We start from the raw sequence: 13896 nt of genomic DNA on the forward strand, positions 1-13896 counted from the left end.
GAAGATTTGTCTTTTTAACCATCCAATGTAGATTCATGTATGTTTTTCTTAGGGACTTCAATTGTCTAGTTTATCTGGGGTTGTAGATTCTAGGCTGGATTTTCTTTGCTTTATGACTAAGAGCCACTTTTGAGTGAGTCCATATTATATTTGTCTTTCTTGGTCTGGGTTACCTCACTCAATATGTTTTTTCTAAATCCATCCATTTGCCTGCAAATTTCAAGATGCATTACAATTTACCTTTGTGTAGTACTCCATTGTATAAATCTACCACATTTTCTTCATCTATTCTTCAGTTGAGGGGCCTTTAGGTTTGATGCTGGAAGCATTTAGTTAGTTGGTTTCCAGCTGCTCAGCACCAAAATAAACACTCAGAAACCATATTATTTGCAATACTGTTTGACCAATATCTTAAGTGTATTTTTTAGCTCACCATTATCACTTAAATTAACCAAATTTTATTACTGAAATTGTTTCCTAATTATCTGAGAAATCACTATACTGATTTCCAAAGCAATTGTACAAGTTTACAAGACCACCAATGGAGAAGTGTTGTCCTTATCCCATATCCTTTTCAGCATAAGATTTCAACAGTGTTTTTGTTCTTGGCCATTCTGGCAGGTATAAGATCGAATCTCAGAGCTGTTTTAATTTGCATTTCTCTGATAGCTATACATGCTGAGCATTTTCTTATGTGTCCCTCAGCCCTTTGAGATTCATCTGCTCAGAGTTTTCTGTTTAGGACTGTACCCGATTTTTAGATTATTTGGTCTTTTGTTGTCAAGTTATCTTAATTTTAAAATATGAGTCAAATCTGTTAAATGGAAATAAAAAATTTTTTTGAGAAAAGGTTTTGCCTTTGTTTCCATAGCAGACTAAATTCTATGAATTTTTTAAGGAATGACATTGATCAGGTTTAATCAGGGTAGACCTCCTAAATCTTGAGAAGTGATGACTATGAATAAAGATTATAGATGCTTTTCCAAGTACTTGGACATTATCTCTAATTTTCTCAGGGAACCCTAAAGATGTCTTCACCCATATTTAGCAAGAAGTAATCTACAGAACATGACACCCACATTTCCAACAGATAAAATAAGGTAGGCTTTTGGTTATTTGGTGGGCTGGCTATACATGCTTGTTATCATTTAGGGGAACACATTATTTTGATAAGTATTTAAGTTATTTTTGTTACTGTGCATATATATTTTTATTCTTATTTAAGGTATGGTATCTATGAAACACATTTAAAAGTATAAGATAAAGTTCTAGTTTTTGAAAGCTATTATTAAAACTATTTAGGATAATCAGGAAACTAAGGTTAGTAGTTAAACACTTATAACAATCAAATATATTAATGTTAGGAATTTTTTCAGAGTCCAACCAAGATATATTTAAATAGACAAATGGTTTCTGAACACTTAAAAGATGTACAGAATATGGTACTTACTTGCTTAAAAGATGATGGATACTGAAGAATCTCCACTGGAGTTGCTTTCATTCTGGCAAGCCTAATAACGGGTTGAAAAAAAACTGCTACTACTTTGGGCTGCTCAACAGTATGCTGTGCAGATTTTACATGCAGGTCCAACAGGAAAGTGATTGCTGAACATTTTCAAAACAAGGCAGAACAATGCTTTGGGACTTCTGCTTCACAGAAGAGACGGCCAGACATTCTGCAGGACTTAGAGGAAAGTGACTGATGAGCTTTGCTATTACAAGGATAGTCCTTCAAATTTCCCACTTCAGAGAAAAGTCTTCCTGTATTTTGAAAATGGATGGTTTAATGTTGCAAAATAACTTTGGCTGAATGTTCAGATAGCTCAGTATCTCTGTTTGGGAATATTAATTCCATCTAAGGTCTAGGATGGAGTTAAAGACTAAATAATTAGAGTTTCACTTTACTGTAGCTATGATAACAAGTAAGCTAAGTATCAAACTTTGAAGTCATTAAAATGGGATGTATCATGGAGTGTTTTCTCTGAAATTGATAAATACAAATGGACTGAATATTGTAAATGTAATTCTTACTTGGTAACTGCTTTTGTTGTACATAGTTTTAGTAAGATAAAGTTAAAATATTTCATGTTTATTTAGACAAAAAGGGGAGAAAGGTTGTGAAATATTATTTTAAGATTTGTTTTTTATTTTTTGATGTGGAACATATGTTACAATGTTACAAAGATGTGCTGCATACTTTTAGGTTGCATTTCTTTAACTCTGTAAAGCTGTGATATTTTGCCAGTCTAAAATACCTGATTGGCCTAATAAAAAACAGAACAGCAAATAGGTTGGCAGGAAGGATAAGAGGTCTGGAAAGCAAAGAAAACAAATGAAAGGAGAAATATAAGAGGAAAAAAAGAACAAGAATCAAAAAAAGAAGAGGACACCAGGGGACAGCTACCTAAGTAAACAACAAGCCATAAAGCAAGAAGTAAAGAAAGGTATTAAGAGTCGAGAAAGATAAAGGCCCCAAAACAAAATGTCAATAGGATAATTTAAGAAAAACTGCCTAGAAGCAAGCCACAATAAGGCTGGGAACTTATAAGAAGGAATAAAATTTCTTGTGTGTCATTTATTTGGAAGCTCCAAGGCATGCTTCCACAAACATTACAACACCAGGCTTCATCCTCACAGTTTCATGGAATGAACTCTCAGTCTCCTCACTGGGTTTCTGATTATTCCAAAGAAAGATGCCTGCAACAATGCTGAACTGTAATTACAGTCTAAGAACTCATTAAATTTTTATTCTTTCTTGTTTGCAGGACCAATACATGATGGGAGATACCGAAAAGTACAACATCTATTTTGTTGTTTTGTTTTGATTTTCGAGGCAAGGTTTATTGGTAACTTTGGGGCCTTTCCTGGAAACAAGCTCTTGTAGACCAGGCTGGCCTCAATCTCAAAGAAATTCTTAAGTTTGACTTGGTAATTGGCATAAAAACTAACACACTTGAATCACAAGTGCAGCAGGTTTGCATGAAGCTGCTTCCTGGGAATAGGAAACACTCTGCTTACTCCTTTCATAAACTGAAGGTTTAGATAGATGGAGTCTTACCCTTAAGGCACCTTGCAAAGTTTCCATTCCATAGCAAGAGCCTTTTCTATAGTGGTGATAAACTCCTTAAAAATAACCACCTGTTTCAGCAATTTATTGTGATATGAAACTATCTTTTCATTTTCATTTATTTTTGCCCCAGTTGTTCCTTTCCTTATACTGTTGAACTGAATGAGGCATCAGTAATAGCCATTCAACAGATTCAGTATTCCATTTAAGGAATTAGCCTATTATTTTTAATTCTGCTGTACTAAATTTCCAGGGCATAGGCAGAATATGAAAGACTGTGGGCTCAATATATAATATAAATGACCTCAAGTATAACTTTCTATGGTGCCTATTTAGATTGAAATCCTATGATATCAATCCCCCCTTTCTGCTATTACTCTTAACATTCCCATTTTCCTGGTCCTACAAGAACAGCCAATTAAGTTCTAAGTACAACTTTCTACGGTTTTTGCCACCTAAAGTCATGATATCTTTGATATTCTATAAAAAGAAACATTCCAGGTTCTGCATAGGGAAAACAAATCCCTTTTGTTGTTTCTTTAATTTTGGTATAACTTGTGTTTTTGCTGCTGTGATTAAATCTGATAACCAGAAGCAGCTCAGGCAATGAATAGGTTTATTTGATTGATTGTGTCAGATCACACTCCATCATTTTGGGAACTTAAGACACTAACAATTAAAGGCAAAACTCATGGGCAATGATTGTTTCCTGGCTCTATCTCTTGCCTAGTAACCATCTCATGTGGAGATAGCTTTCATTTCTAGTTCAGGCCCACTTTCTTAGGGAAAATGCCCCTCACAATGGAAAAACCTGCCCGCATGAATTATCAATCAACACAATCTCTTAGAGACACATTTTCTGGCTATTGTGAAAAAAATCACTGTGAACATACTTGAGAAGGAATCCTTCCGAAAGCATCTTTTGGTATTATATACAAGAGTGGTATAAGTGGGTCTGGAGATAGACTGATTCTCAGTTTTCTGAAGACTGAATATTGCTTTCCACATGGCTGTACAACTGTGTACTTGCAAAAGCAATAAATCCCCTTGTTCCAATGTCCTTGACAGCATTAGTTTCATTGTTGTTATGTACTTAACCATTCTGACAGGATTAAGATGAAATCTCACAGTAGTTTTAACATGTAATTCCATGATGACTAAGGGTGGTGAAAATTTCTTCTAGTGTTTCTCATCCATTTTAGAAACGTCTACTGAGAATTCTGTTTGGAGGTGGACACAATTATAATTGGATTATAAGGTTTGTCATTGTCTTATTCCTTGAGTGTTCTTTATTAAGATGAGTGAGGAAACCCAGAAGCATATAGACCAACAATACTCAGAAATGTAAATTAGCAGTTAAGCAAAGTCCAATCATGGTAATCACAGTTAATCCAAGTACAAGATATAGATACACAGAGGCTATGCAACAAGAACAGATCTAGGGGAAATGCAGGGAACTCCCTGGGAAGATAATCTATAATAGATTTTGTGGGTGCACTAGAAGCCAGTGGGGATGGGAACAGTAAAAGTCAGGTGAGTGAAGAAGGTATGGAGAAGGAGATGAAAAAGAGAGATGATGGGAATAGGAGAGCTTTCAGCAGGGATATGAAATTCGTCATAGAACCTATAACCCTCGTTAGGGCTGGTAGTGATCAAGATTACAGAGGCTAAACTAGCCATCTTCTGTAACTATATAAAGCTCACAGTAGGTCTGGGACACCAAGCCAGCCATAAAACATTTGACACACATATTTCCTGACTGCAAAATATGCAGGGGAAATGGTGGCTCAAAACTGCTATAGTGGTTAGACAATAACTGGTCTAACTTGAAGCCCAAATTGTGAGAATAAGTGAATGTCTAACGCTGCCTGAATGGCCAGGAACCAGAATTTGAATGACTCAAAAAATTATGGTAGAATCAAATACAACTAAAAAAGAAAAAAAAAACAAACAAACAATGAATGGTTCAACCTATTTTCAGTTATAATCATAGATTGGCACTTAACCCAATATTATCAGAGAGTCTTCTTTCATCAGCTCATGGAAAAACCTGCAGAGATCCCTACCCAAACATTAGCTTGAGCTATAGAAATTCTATAGAAAGAGGGGTTAGGATTGTAGGATTCAGAGGGGTTTAGGAAAAACATGGCCCACAGAATCAACTAAGGAAGACTTGTAAGGGCTCAGAGAAATGTAAGTGGCAATCATGGAGCCTTCAAGTCAACGTGTCATGTCCTCTGCACACATGCTGCTATGGTTTTCTAGTTTATGGTGTTTGTGGTTGTCCTAATTGTAAGCGTCATATTGTCTGTGACTCTATTGCCTCCTCTTGGTACATTTTTCCTCCTATTGTATTGCCTTGTACAGCCTTGATATAAGAGCTTGTACCTGGTGTTACTGCACCTTGGAATGATGTGTTTGGCTGATATCCCTGGAAGACCTGCTCTTTTCTGAAGGAAAATGGTAGCAGTGGATATTGGCGAATGTAGATCTGGTGTTGGGGGACAGAGCAGTGCAAGAAGAGGACACTGCAGTCAGGATGTTTTGTATGAGATAAGAATACAAAGAACAAAGAAAAAAATGAAAATGCATTTAGTCTAAGTTTAATAATTCTCACAATCTATAACAACCTAAACAGTGCAAATGTCCAATGTCCCTTCTGACACTCAAGGCAATCTCTTAAACTGTCACACCCTGTAAAAATCAAGAAACAAATTAGTAATTTCCAACATATAATGGCACAGTATATATTCCCATTCAGAAAGAGAGAAATATGACTGTGTTCCAGCTCCCAACTCAGGCAAACATCCCCTGCTCATATGCATGTTACAGAAGCCACAAGAATAGGGAGGCAGTCCACCAGCCCATGAAACTTTTACATTCCCTATGTTCTCACAGACCAAAAATCCTCCACCAACCCTACAGTTACTATCCCAAAAGCCATGTCTCCACCCCCAAATTGAAAGACTTTCCTATGTTCAAGTGAATGCCACATCAGCAAGAACAGGTAGGCAACCTGACTCCCTGCCCGGTGAGAGGACATGACAGCCATGAAAAATCCTTGTAGATTTCTTGCCTGTATAACTCCTCCATTCATTCAATAGCTCCCCCCCCACCCCCGCGTGCCCCAACACTATCCCCAATCCTACTTGCTGGCTCATCTCTATGTCATAGCCTCCAAATTGGGTGGAGACCATTCACTCAAATAAAAAACACACCATCTGCCAAAAGTCCATTTAGGTCACCTACCCACTGGCCTCTCCCACTTTCCCAGTGTCCCCTCTATACTATCCCCAAACTCCTTCCCCTCTTCCTTTTTTATATCCTTATATCCCCAAACTTTGACAGTTGTTCCCACCTGAAACAAATGTCACACCTACTACAAAATTTTCAATCACCAACTTTGGTTGAGAACCCATGATCAACTATAGGCCACACAGAACAGAGAAATCAGAAAGCAAGAGAAACTAAGGAACAAAACACCCATTTAACAAAGACAAACTAAAAAAATCAGCACATAGAACAACAATCACCTCAAACTCAGATACCTGGACACCAGCATAAGAACACAAAATGAGGATCAACCAGATCAATATGTCACTACCAGATTATGACCAGTTTTATGAAGAAGACAGATGTCCTTAAAAAGGAAGTGAATGAATCCCTTAAAGAAAGCAGCGTAAAAATAATGAAATATTTTCAAAAATTATTAATTTCCTTAAAGAAAGCAAAACAAAACCAAAAAAACAAGCAATTGATAGAAATGAATGAATGTGTTGAATACCTAAAATTAAAAACAGAAACAATTTTAAAAATGGAAACTGAAGGAATTCAGGAAATGAAAATCTAGGTTATAATAAAGAACCTAGAGTGGCAAGCTTCACCAAAATAATATCAGACATGGAACAGAGAATTTCAGGCTTTGAATGTATGATAGAAGAAATGGATTTATTAATCAGGGAAAATATTAAATCTAAAAATTTCCTAAAACATAACAGCCAGGAAATCTGAAACACTATGAAATGTCAAAATGTAAGAAAAATAGGAATTAAAGAAGAATCTCAGCTCTAAGACAAATAAAATAGTTTCAAAAAACTTCATAGTCAAAAACTTTCCTAACTTACTGGATACAGGACAACACAGCCCAATGAATGGACTAAGTGAACTAATGGGCTATGGTGAGCTACGTTTTCACCTAACTTACTTGTTTCTTGGTGTGATTAAATTCTCTATCCAAAAGCATCTCAGCTATTGAGCAGATTTATTTGATATTACCAGATCATATCCCACAACTGGGACCGTAAAAACTCAAGCTAGAAATTTAAGGCAAAAACCACAAGGGAACGTTATATTGTTTTCTGGCTTTCTCTCTTGCTTAATTACTGTCTCAGATTCAGCTAGCTCTCTTGTTCATCTCAGGCCCACTTGCTTAGGGTATTCAAGCATCAGTGGAAGAGGATCCCAAATCAACACATGTTTTTACAAAATAGGAACTAGCAGTTCTGATCTGGGCAAAGCCTCAAGTGATGCTCCCTCAAATTACTCTAGGCTACATCATGTTAACAGCTAATTAAGACAGACAATAAAATATGAGTAGCTTTTTTTAAAGCCAGCATGTTAACAATATCAATCATTTAAGCAACAAAAACACAAACACAAGATGGCAACAACAGCAAAATACAGGTATAACAAGCAATGAGGAGAAGTGAGCCTCCAAGACCAAGAAAACTACAACTGCCTTTCCACAAAAACTTCCCAAGCCAACAAATGCTCAAAGAACTCATAACATCATAATAGTAAACTTTCTGAATAAAAAATGGTGAAAATACATCATTTTCTAGAGAAAGAACAATAAACTTAAATGATACTTAATAAAATCAGCAACATAGATAAAACCACTGGTAAAACAATACACAAAGACAGACCTACAAACATATGGTCACTTACACAAGAACAAGATTTTAATGAAAATGTAACCAGAAGAAAGCAATAGTCAGGCCTCATTCTGTGCACTGCAGCTGTGACTTTTGCCAATAACAGAAAAGGGATTGGACAAGGAGAGCTTTTCCACCAAAACTGGAGAGACTCACAGGAAGATTTCTGATTCTTTAAATTTGTACAAAACAGTTTTGATTACTAAAAGAATGTAATTCACTTATAATAAACTATTTGTTAAGATAACTTAGGCATCATTTTGTTTCCTGTGACAAGATGATTGTCTATAAGTGTGCAGCAGAGAGAGGAAATAAAAACTTTTTCAAACATAAAGCAACATAGCAGAGTTTTAAGGAAACAGTTCATGATTTATATTATACACTTAAAGCAATGTGTTTGCTTTTATTGCTTTATGAGTCACAAGAATTTTTGAAAACAATTCCATCCACACAGTTTGTATATCTTTTTTGTGTGAGAGAGAATGCCTTCCATGTGTATAGAGGTGACATACAGGGGAAGAGGATGTCAAATTCCCTGGATCTGGAGTAGCAGGAAATTATGGGCCTTTGACCTTGGGTATTTGGATATGAGCAGGCCTAAAAGTTTCAAGTCACTGAAAATCTCTTAAATTTTAGATTGGCATGAACTGAGCAAAACTTAATTACATCACTCTGGTTCTTCTATGGTATATAACTTTTACAAACTATTACAGCTACTATGGAAATCAAAATGGCAGTTCCTCAGAAAACTGGGAATACATATACCCCCAGGGAGCTGCCATACTATTTTGTGGCATACACCCAAAGGATGCTCCATTCTGAAGTTGGTTTTTTTCTTCTTTTATCTTTTGAGTCTCACCATCCAGCTCCCAACTAAAACAGAGACTTATTCTTACCTATGAATACCCAGGCTGATCTTGGTTCTTTCTCTACAGCTTTTTTAAAATTATCTCATCTACATTTCACATCTGGTCTTTCATCTTTCTCTATTAAAAACACTTTTCTTTACTTCTTACATCAAGGCTGGCCTTGCAGCTGTGTGGCTGGTCTGTAATGTCCTCCTATCCTCTTTTTTCTTCCTCAATTCTTATCTCTTTTACCTTCTATTTATTATCTCTGCCGAAATTCCTCACATATCCCTCTCCGGCTTATCTACTGACCATTCAGATCTTTATTAGATCAATCAGGTGTTTTAGGCAGGCAAAGTAACTCAGCTTCACAGAGTTAAATAAATGCAACATAAAACAATGCAATACATTCTTGCATCACTAAACAAATATTCCACAGTACAATTGAATGTAACACATCTTCAAACAATATTTCACAAGATTTCCCCTTTTACTGAATCCAAATGAAAGAGTATAAATTTTAACTTTCCCCACAGCTGTCATTTAAATATTTCAAATTAATAAGCTGCAGTGTAATCAATCTCTGGGATCTTAAATACCCCTTGATATTTATTAAGCATGTCTTTTAGATTGCCAGATGAAGTGTTAACTAATGAATCTTTATCAAGAAAATACAGGGATTTAGATATCAGTGGTAAGAACCTAAATGATTAGAGATGCAGTGGATCAGTCACTGGTGACTCATATCTCTTCCATTCCTCCATCCACAAAAGGTCAACATCCTCTAACAGCCCCACCTTGCTACTTTATGTCTCTTATCTTTCTACAGTATTGTAAACTTCTATGATATTTTTTGGTCAGCTAATAACTATTTCTGCTTTTTGACTCCAGGAAACCTTTATAATCAAAGTTTGATCAACATATCCCACAACATCCTATAACTTCTCATGTATTGTACTCTTTTGCAAGTTCTACTCCACATATGCAGCTCTCCATGGTAGATGTTTCATTGGTTGGGTATCTCAATATCCTGTGGTTTCAAATGCAACCCAGCTTCATCTCTACTGCTTCTTGCAATGAACTCTAACAATCTCTTCACTGGGGCTATTACTCTGCCAAACAGAGATGGGTACAAAAGTGATGTACTGACAACAGAAGAAGAATCCATGACCTTTACATTTTACATCTTAACCTGTTTCCAGAATCAGTATAAGATATGTTACCTGCCAAAATATAATGGATGCTACCAAGCCTAGACCAAATTTAGTACTGTTTCTGTATGTTGCTGCTGGGACAAGAAATTACTTTGTGTATTCTTCCATAAAATTAGGACTTAGCTAGATGTGATACCTTCCAAGGCTTCAAATGTAGAACAAGGGTCTTCCCTTTAATGGAGCTAAAACCATTGATAATCCCTGAATCCTTTTTAGCACTGTACTGTCATCTGAAACTACCTAGTGATGTTTTTATCAACAAAATGAAAACTTTCTGATGTGGGGTATTCTTCTGTATTCTGTGAATATGCGTTGCTTTGTATGGATAATGAATAAAAAAAGCTCTTTTGGTAGTGTAGGAGGTCCTTCTGTATTTGTATTGCTTTCATTGGTTGAATAAAGAAACTGCCTTGGTTGTTTCATAAGGCAGAATTTAGATAGGTGGAGTAGACCAAACAGAATGTTGGGAAGGGCAGTGTGGCAAACACCATGATTCTCATGCCCAAGACAGATGCTGGTTAGACTCATGCCAGTAAGCCACAGTCAAGTGACGAGACACATTAATGGAAATGAGTCAAATCAAGATGTGAGAGTTGGCCAAGAGGCTCGATATAATGGGCCAGGCAGTAATTTAATTAATACAATTTCTGCGTGGTTATTTCGGGGGTTAAGCTAGCTGGGTGACTGGATGTGGCCCACGCTTCTACTACATTTTGGTGTATGGCAAGGCAAAATACAGCTAGGTAGAAAAACTAACAGATATACGGAGAGAAAGAGCTCAGAATAATGGAGACACTAAGAGATACCAGAGAAGCAAGATGTAAGGTAACCAACCAGGAACCATGGAGCAGAGCTAGTAAGTAATAATCTGAGCCATTGGCCAAATATTTATAATTAATAAAAGCCTCTGAGTGGTTATTCAGAAATTGGTATGTGACAGAGAAACATTCAACTGCACTTTTCATTTCTTTCTCATTGTTTCCTTTTTACTATTGATGTTTGAGACCTTGTCTCAAACACAGTTTTTCCAACAGGATGGAAAACAACAGTTCTACAATTAATATGCCTTTATGTGAGAAATCACTTCACACAAAAATAATTAACAAAGAAAAATCTCTTTATTGATGGTACACATCCATCTCTGCCTGAAGCTTAAACAATCAAAAGAGATAGGCAATTTGTAGTTCTAGTCACCCAGGCAGATGGGAGTGTTAGACAGCAAAGACATTCCCAGAACAATTTCTTAAGTACACCAGTGGCATGAAACAGTGGCAGGGTCCTGTGGTGAAGGTCCCAGGAGATGAGGAAGATAGGACAAGTAGAAGGTAGAGAAGCGAAAAGCAGCTGAGCAGTGGTGGCAAAGGCCTTTAATACCAGAATTCTGGAGGCAAGACAGGCAGATCTCTGCAAGTTCGAAGTCAGCATGGTCTACAAGAGCTAGTTCCAGAACATTTTCCTAAGCTAGAGAAGCCCTGTCATGAAAAAATAAATAAATAAATAAATAAATGAAAAAAGAAAAGATAAAAGCTAGGGTGGGGATTTCTTGCAGATGCTAAGTTCCATGCCAAGTAAGTTTCTTAAGAATAAAATCTTGTATCCAACTTCTGGGGGGGGGGGAGGATGGAAAGAAAAGAAAGACTTCAATGAAGTCAGCAGAAACCCTCACACTTAGTACATATTCAAGGGGAGGCTAATCAAACAATGCTACACAAAGGGAATATGGTGTATTAGGTGATCATTACTAAAACCAAAAAGGCCTAGGGATTGACAACCATAGCTCTAAGGGGTTCTCAGGATCTATAGCAACCCTTCAACAAAGGCCCTGACCCCAGGTGATTACCAAAGTAGCTAGGTTCAAATGTCAATACATTAGACCCCAGGGAATCTTCCACAGCCTAGGCCTCAGGCTGTTATTCTCTCTCCCAAGAAGGTCCCTTCTCCCTGCTGGAGAGCCTAAACAAAAGCTTTAGTTGATCAGGCCAGTCCTTAACACAATGGTGTTTTATTTTTCAAAAAGCTGTCACCTGGTATCATATTACCCATCAGACAGAACTATGCTTTTCTCTAAAAGAAAATGAAACTTCAGTGGCACACCAGGATTTAAAGTTTGTTGTGACCCTGTTATTCCCCTTTGAGTAGCTTGTTATAGGACTGGTTTTTTTGTATGCAGATGGACCTAGTGCCAGGTTGTAAACCAGGGAAGACTTCTCTGTAAAGGTTTGGAGGCAAATGTCTGAAAAATCCTGTTGAACAAATGTGCATTTAGTAGCCTAATCTCTAACAGGCCTGGTCAGCACATGCCCTGTTCTCTGGCAGCAACAGCTCCTGACAGGATAGAGCTTCCTTACAAGGGGCACCAGTCTGCCTGATTCTCAGGCAGAACAAGCAGGGGCAGAGCCTGACTTGCCAGACTCTCTGTGGGACTGAAAGGGATGATGAGTGTCACAACTCTGCCACCCTCTGCCCTGGACACCAGGGAAAAACACACCCACTGAGTAGAGTGTCTGTCAAAGCAGAAACTCCTTTAGTGGTATCAAACAGGGACTTATATAGAGTTGTGATGAGGGCAGAGAAGCCTGGGATGGGTCAAGGTGGAGTAAGGAACAAGGGCCAATAATACTTTGCCATGTTAGTGGTAGCTGGGTAGAGGCAGGTCTTGGTCCGGGTAGTCAAGGACAGGTCTTCAATATCTAGCTAGACTCAGAAAGTTACACTAGGCCTCAGGCCAACTCAAGTTAGGCTCAGGAAAATACACTGGGAAATACTCAAGACCCTGCTTCATGAGGCCAGACAAGTATACAGAGACAGTCCTACCTCCCTTAAATTCTACTTTTTGAGACTTAATATTTTCTAAGTATTGGTAAATCCTTTATATTACCAATTCTACTCTTCTACATCATGGCGCGGAAGTGGAGGGTTATCCCACATATGGATTTTACAACCTCCACGATATTAACAGTAAGTGGACCTCACACATAAAGGTGAAATGCGCAGTGCTGAACAACTATAGAGAAGATACTAGAGAAACTAGACCTCCATGAGTTTGGCAACCTGCTTTCCATGAACGCACTAAAAGCATTCTGATGTTGCCTAGAAAGAGGTTTCTTCACACAGCTCCCTGCTCCCAATGCTCTGAGCAGATTCAGCCCACAGTGCAAAGTTATTCAGAGGCCTGCCCTATTCAGGAAGTTGCAGGCACCATATTGAACTTGAAAGGATGGGGAATCTGGCTGCAGTTTTCCATGCATAACTGGAGAGGAACCACCTCACTGATTCCCGCACCTCACCATCTGTTCCTCCCAGTCCAGGGACAGCAGCCCTTCACTCACCATGCCGCTGTTTCCTTGCTTTCGCAAGCGCTCCACGCAGTTTCCTGGAGGAGTTTTAGCACACAAGACTGACTTCACTTCCACTTCACTGCCAAGCTGGAACCAGGAAGAGTCCTCCACTTCTGACTGGCATGTTACCTGGAGAGTCTGATTGGCTAGTAATGCCTGAGTGACAAGTGCACCTCCCATAGGGTGAGCCTCTTCTTAAAGACACAGCACAGTATTTGCAGACCCTGCTTTCCAAACCAGATAAAACCCTTTTCTAGATCAGTGGAGGTGTGCTTTTCAATAGCACTTGCCCTTGGATCTGGTTCCAGACCCGACTGTCTTCCTATAGGCACTTCTCCTTCTTCCACCTGGACACTACGTGGCTGTTTCACAGCCCACTATTCTTTGCGGATAGAATAATTCCTTGTCACAGGCGTGGAAGGATGTCCAGAAGAGATTTAAGGACACAAGAGGGAATATTTGTTCTGTGGTTCAATGCTGAGGTAAAAATGAACT

General features: G+C 38.0%; 1 protein-coding gene across 5 annotated transcripts in view; it reads right to left on the bottom strand.

The window, feature by feature from the left end:
* The window catches only part of LOC130870613 (zinc finger protein 431-like), a 129060-nt gene that overhangs the window by 7241 nt on the left and 107923 nt on the right, over window positions 1-13896 (bottom strand). The window contains exons 1-2 of one of the 5 annotated variants that reach the window (XM_057763381.1): window positions 13393-13502; window positions 1451-1684 (exon numbers count right to left, since the gene is read on the bottom strand). In XM_057763381.1, the coding sequence (XP_057619364.1) occupies window positions 1451-1501 (51 nt within the window). In that variant the 5' untranslated portion in view covers window positions 1502-1684; window positions 13393-13502. Of the gene's footprint in view, window positions 1-1450; window positions 1685-13392; window positions 13885-13896 lie in introns of those variants that run through there. The other 4 variants (XM_057763382.1, XM_057763379.1, XM_057763383.1 and 1 more) reach the window with 4 other exon arrangements.

Source organism: Chionomys nivalis, chromosome 1 (assembly GCF_950005125.1).
Source record: "Chionomys nivalis chromosome 1, mChiNiv1.1, whole genome shotgun sequence".
Lineage (NCBI taxonomy): Eukaryota > Metazoa > Chordata > Mammalia > Rodentia > Cricetidae > Chionomys > Chionomys nivalis.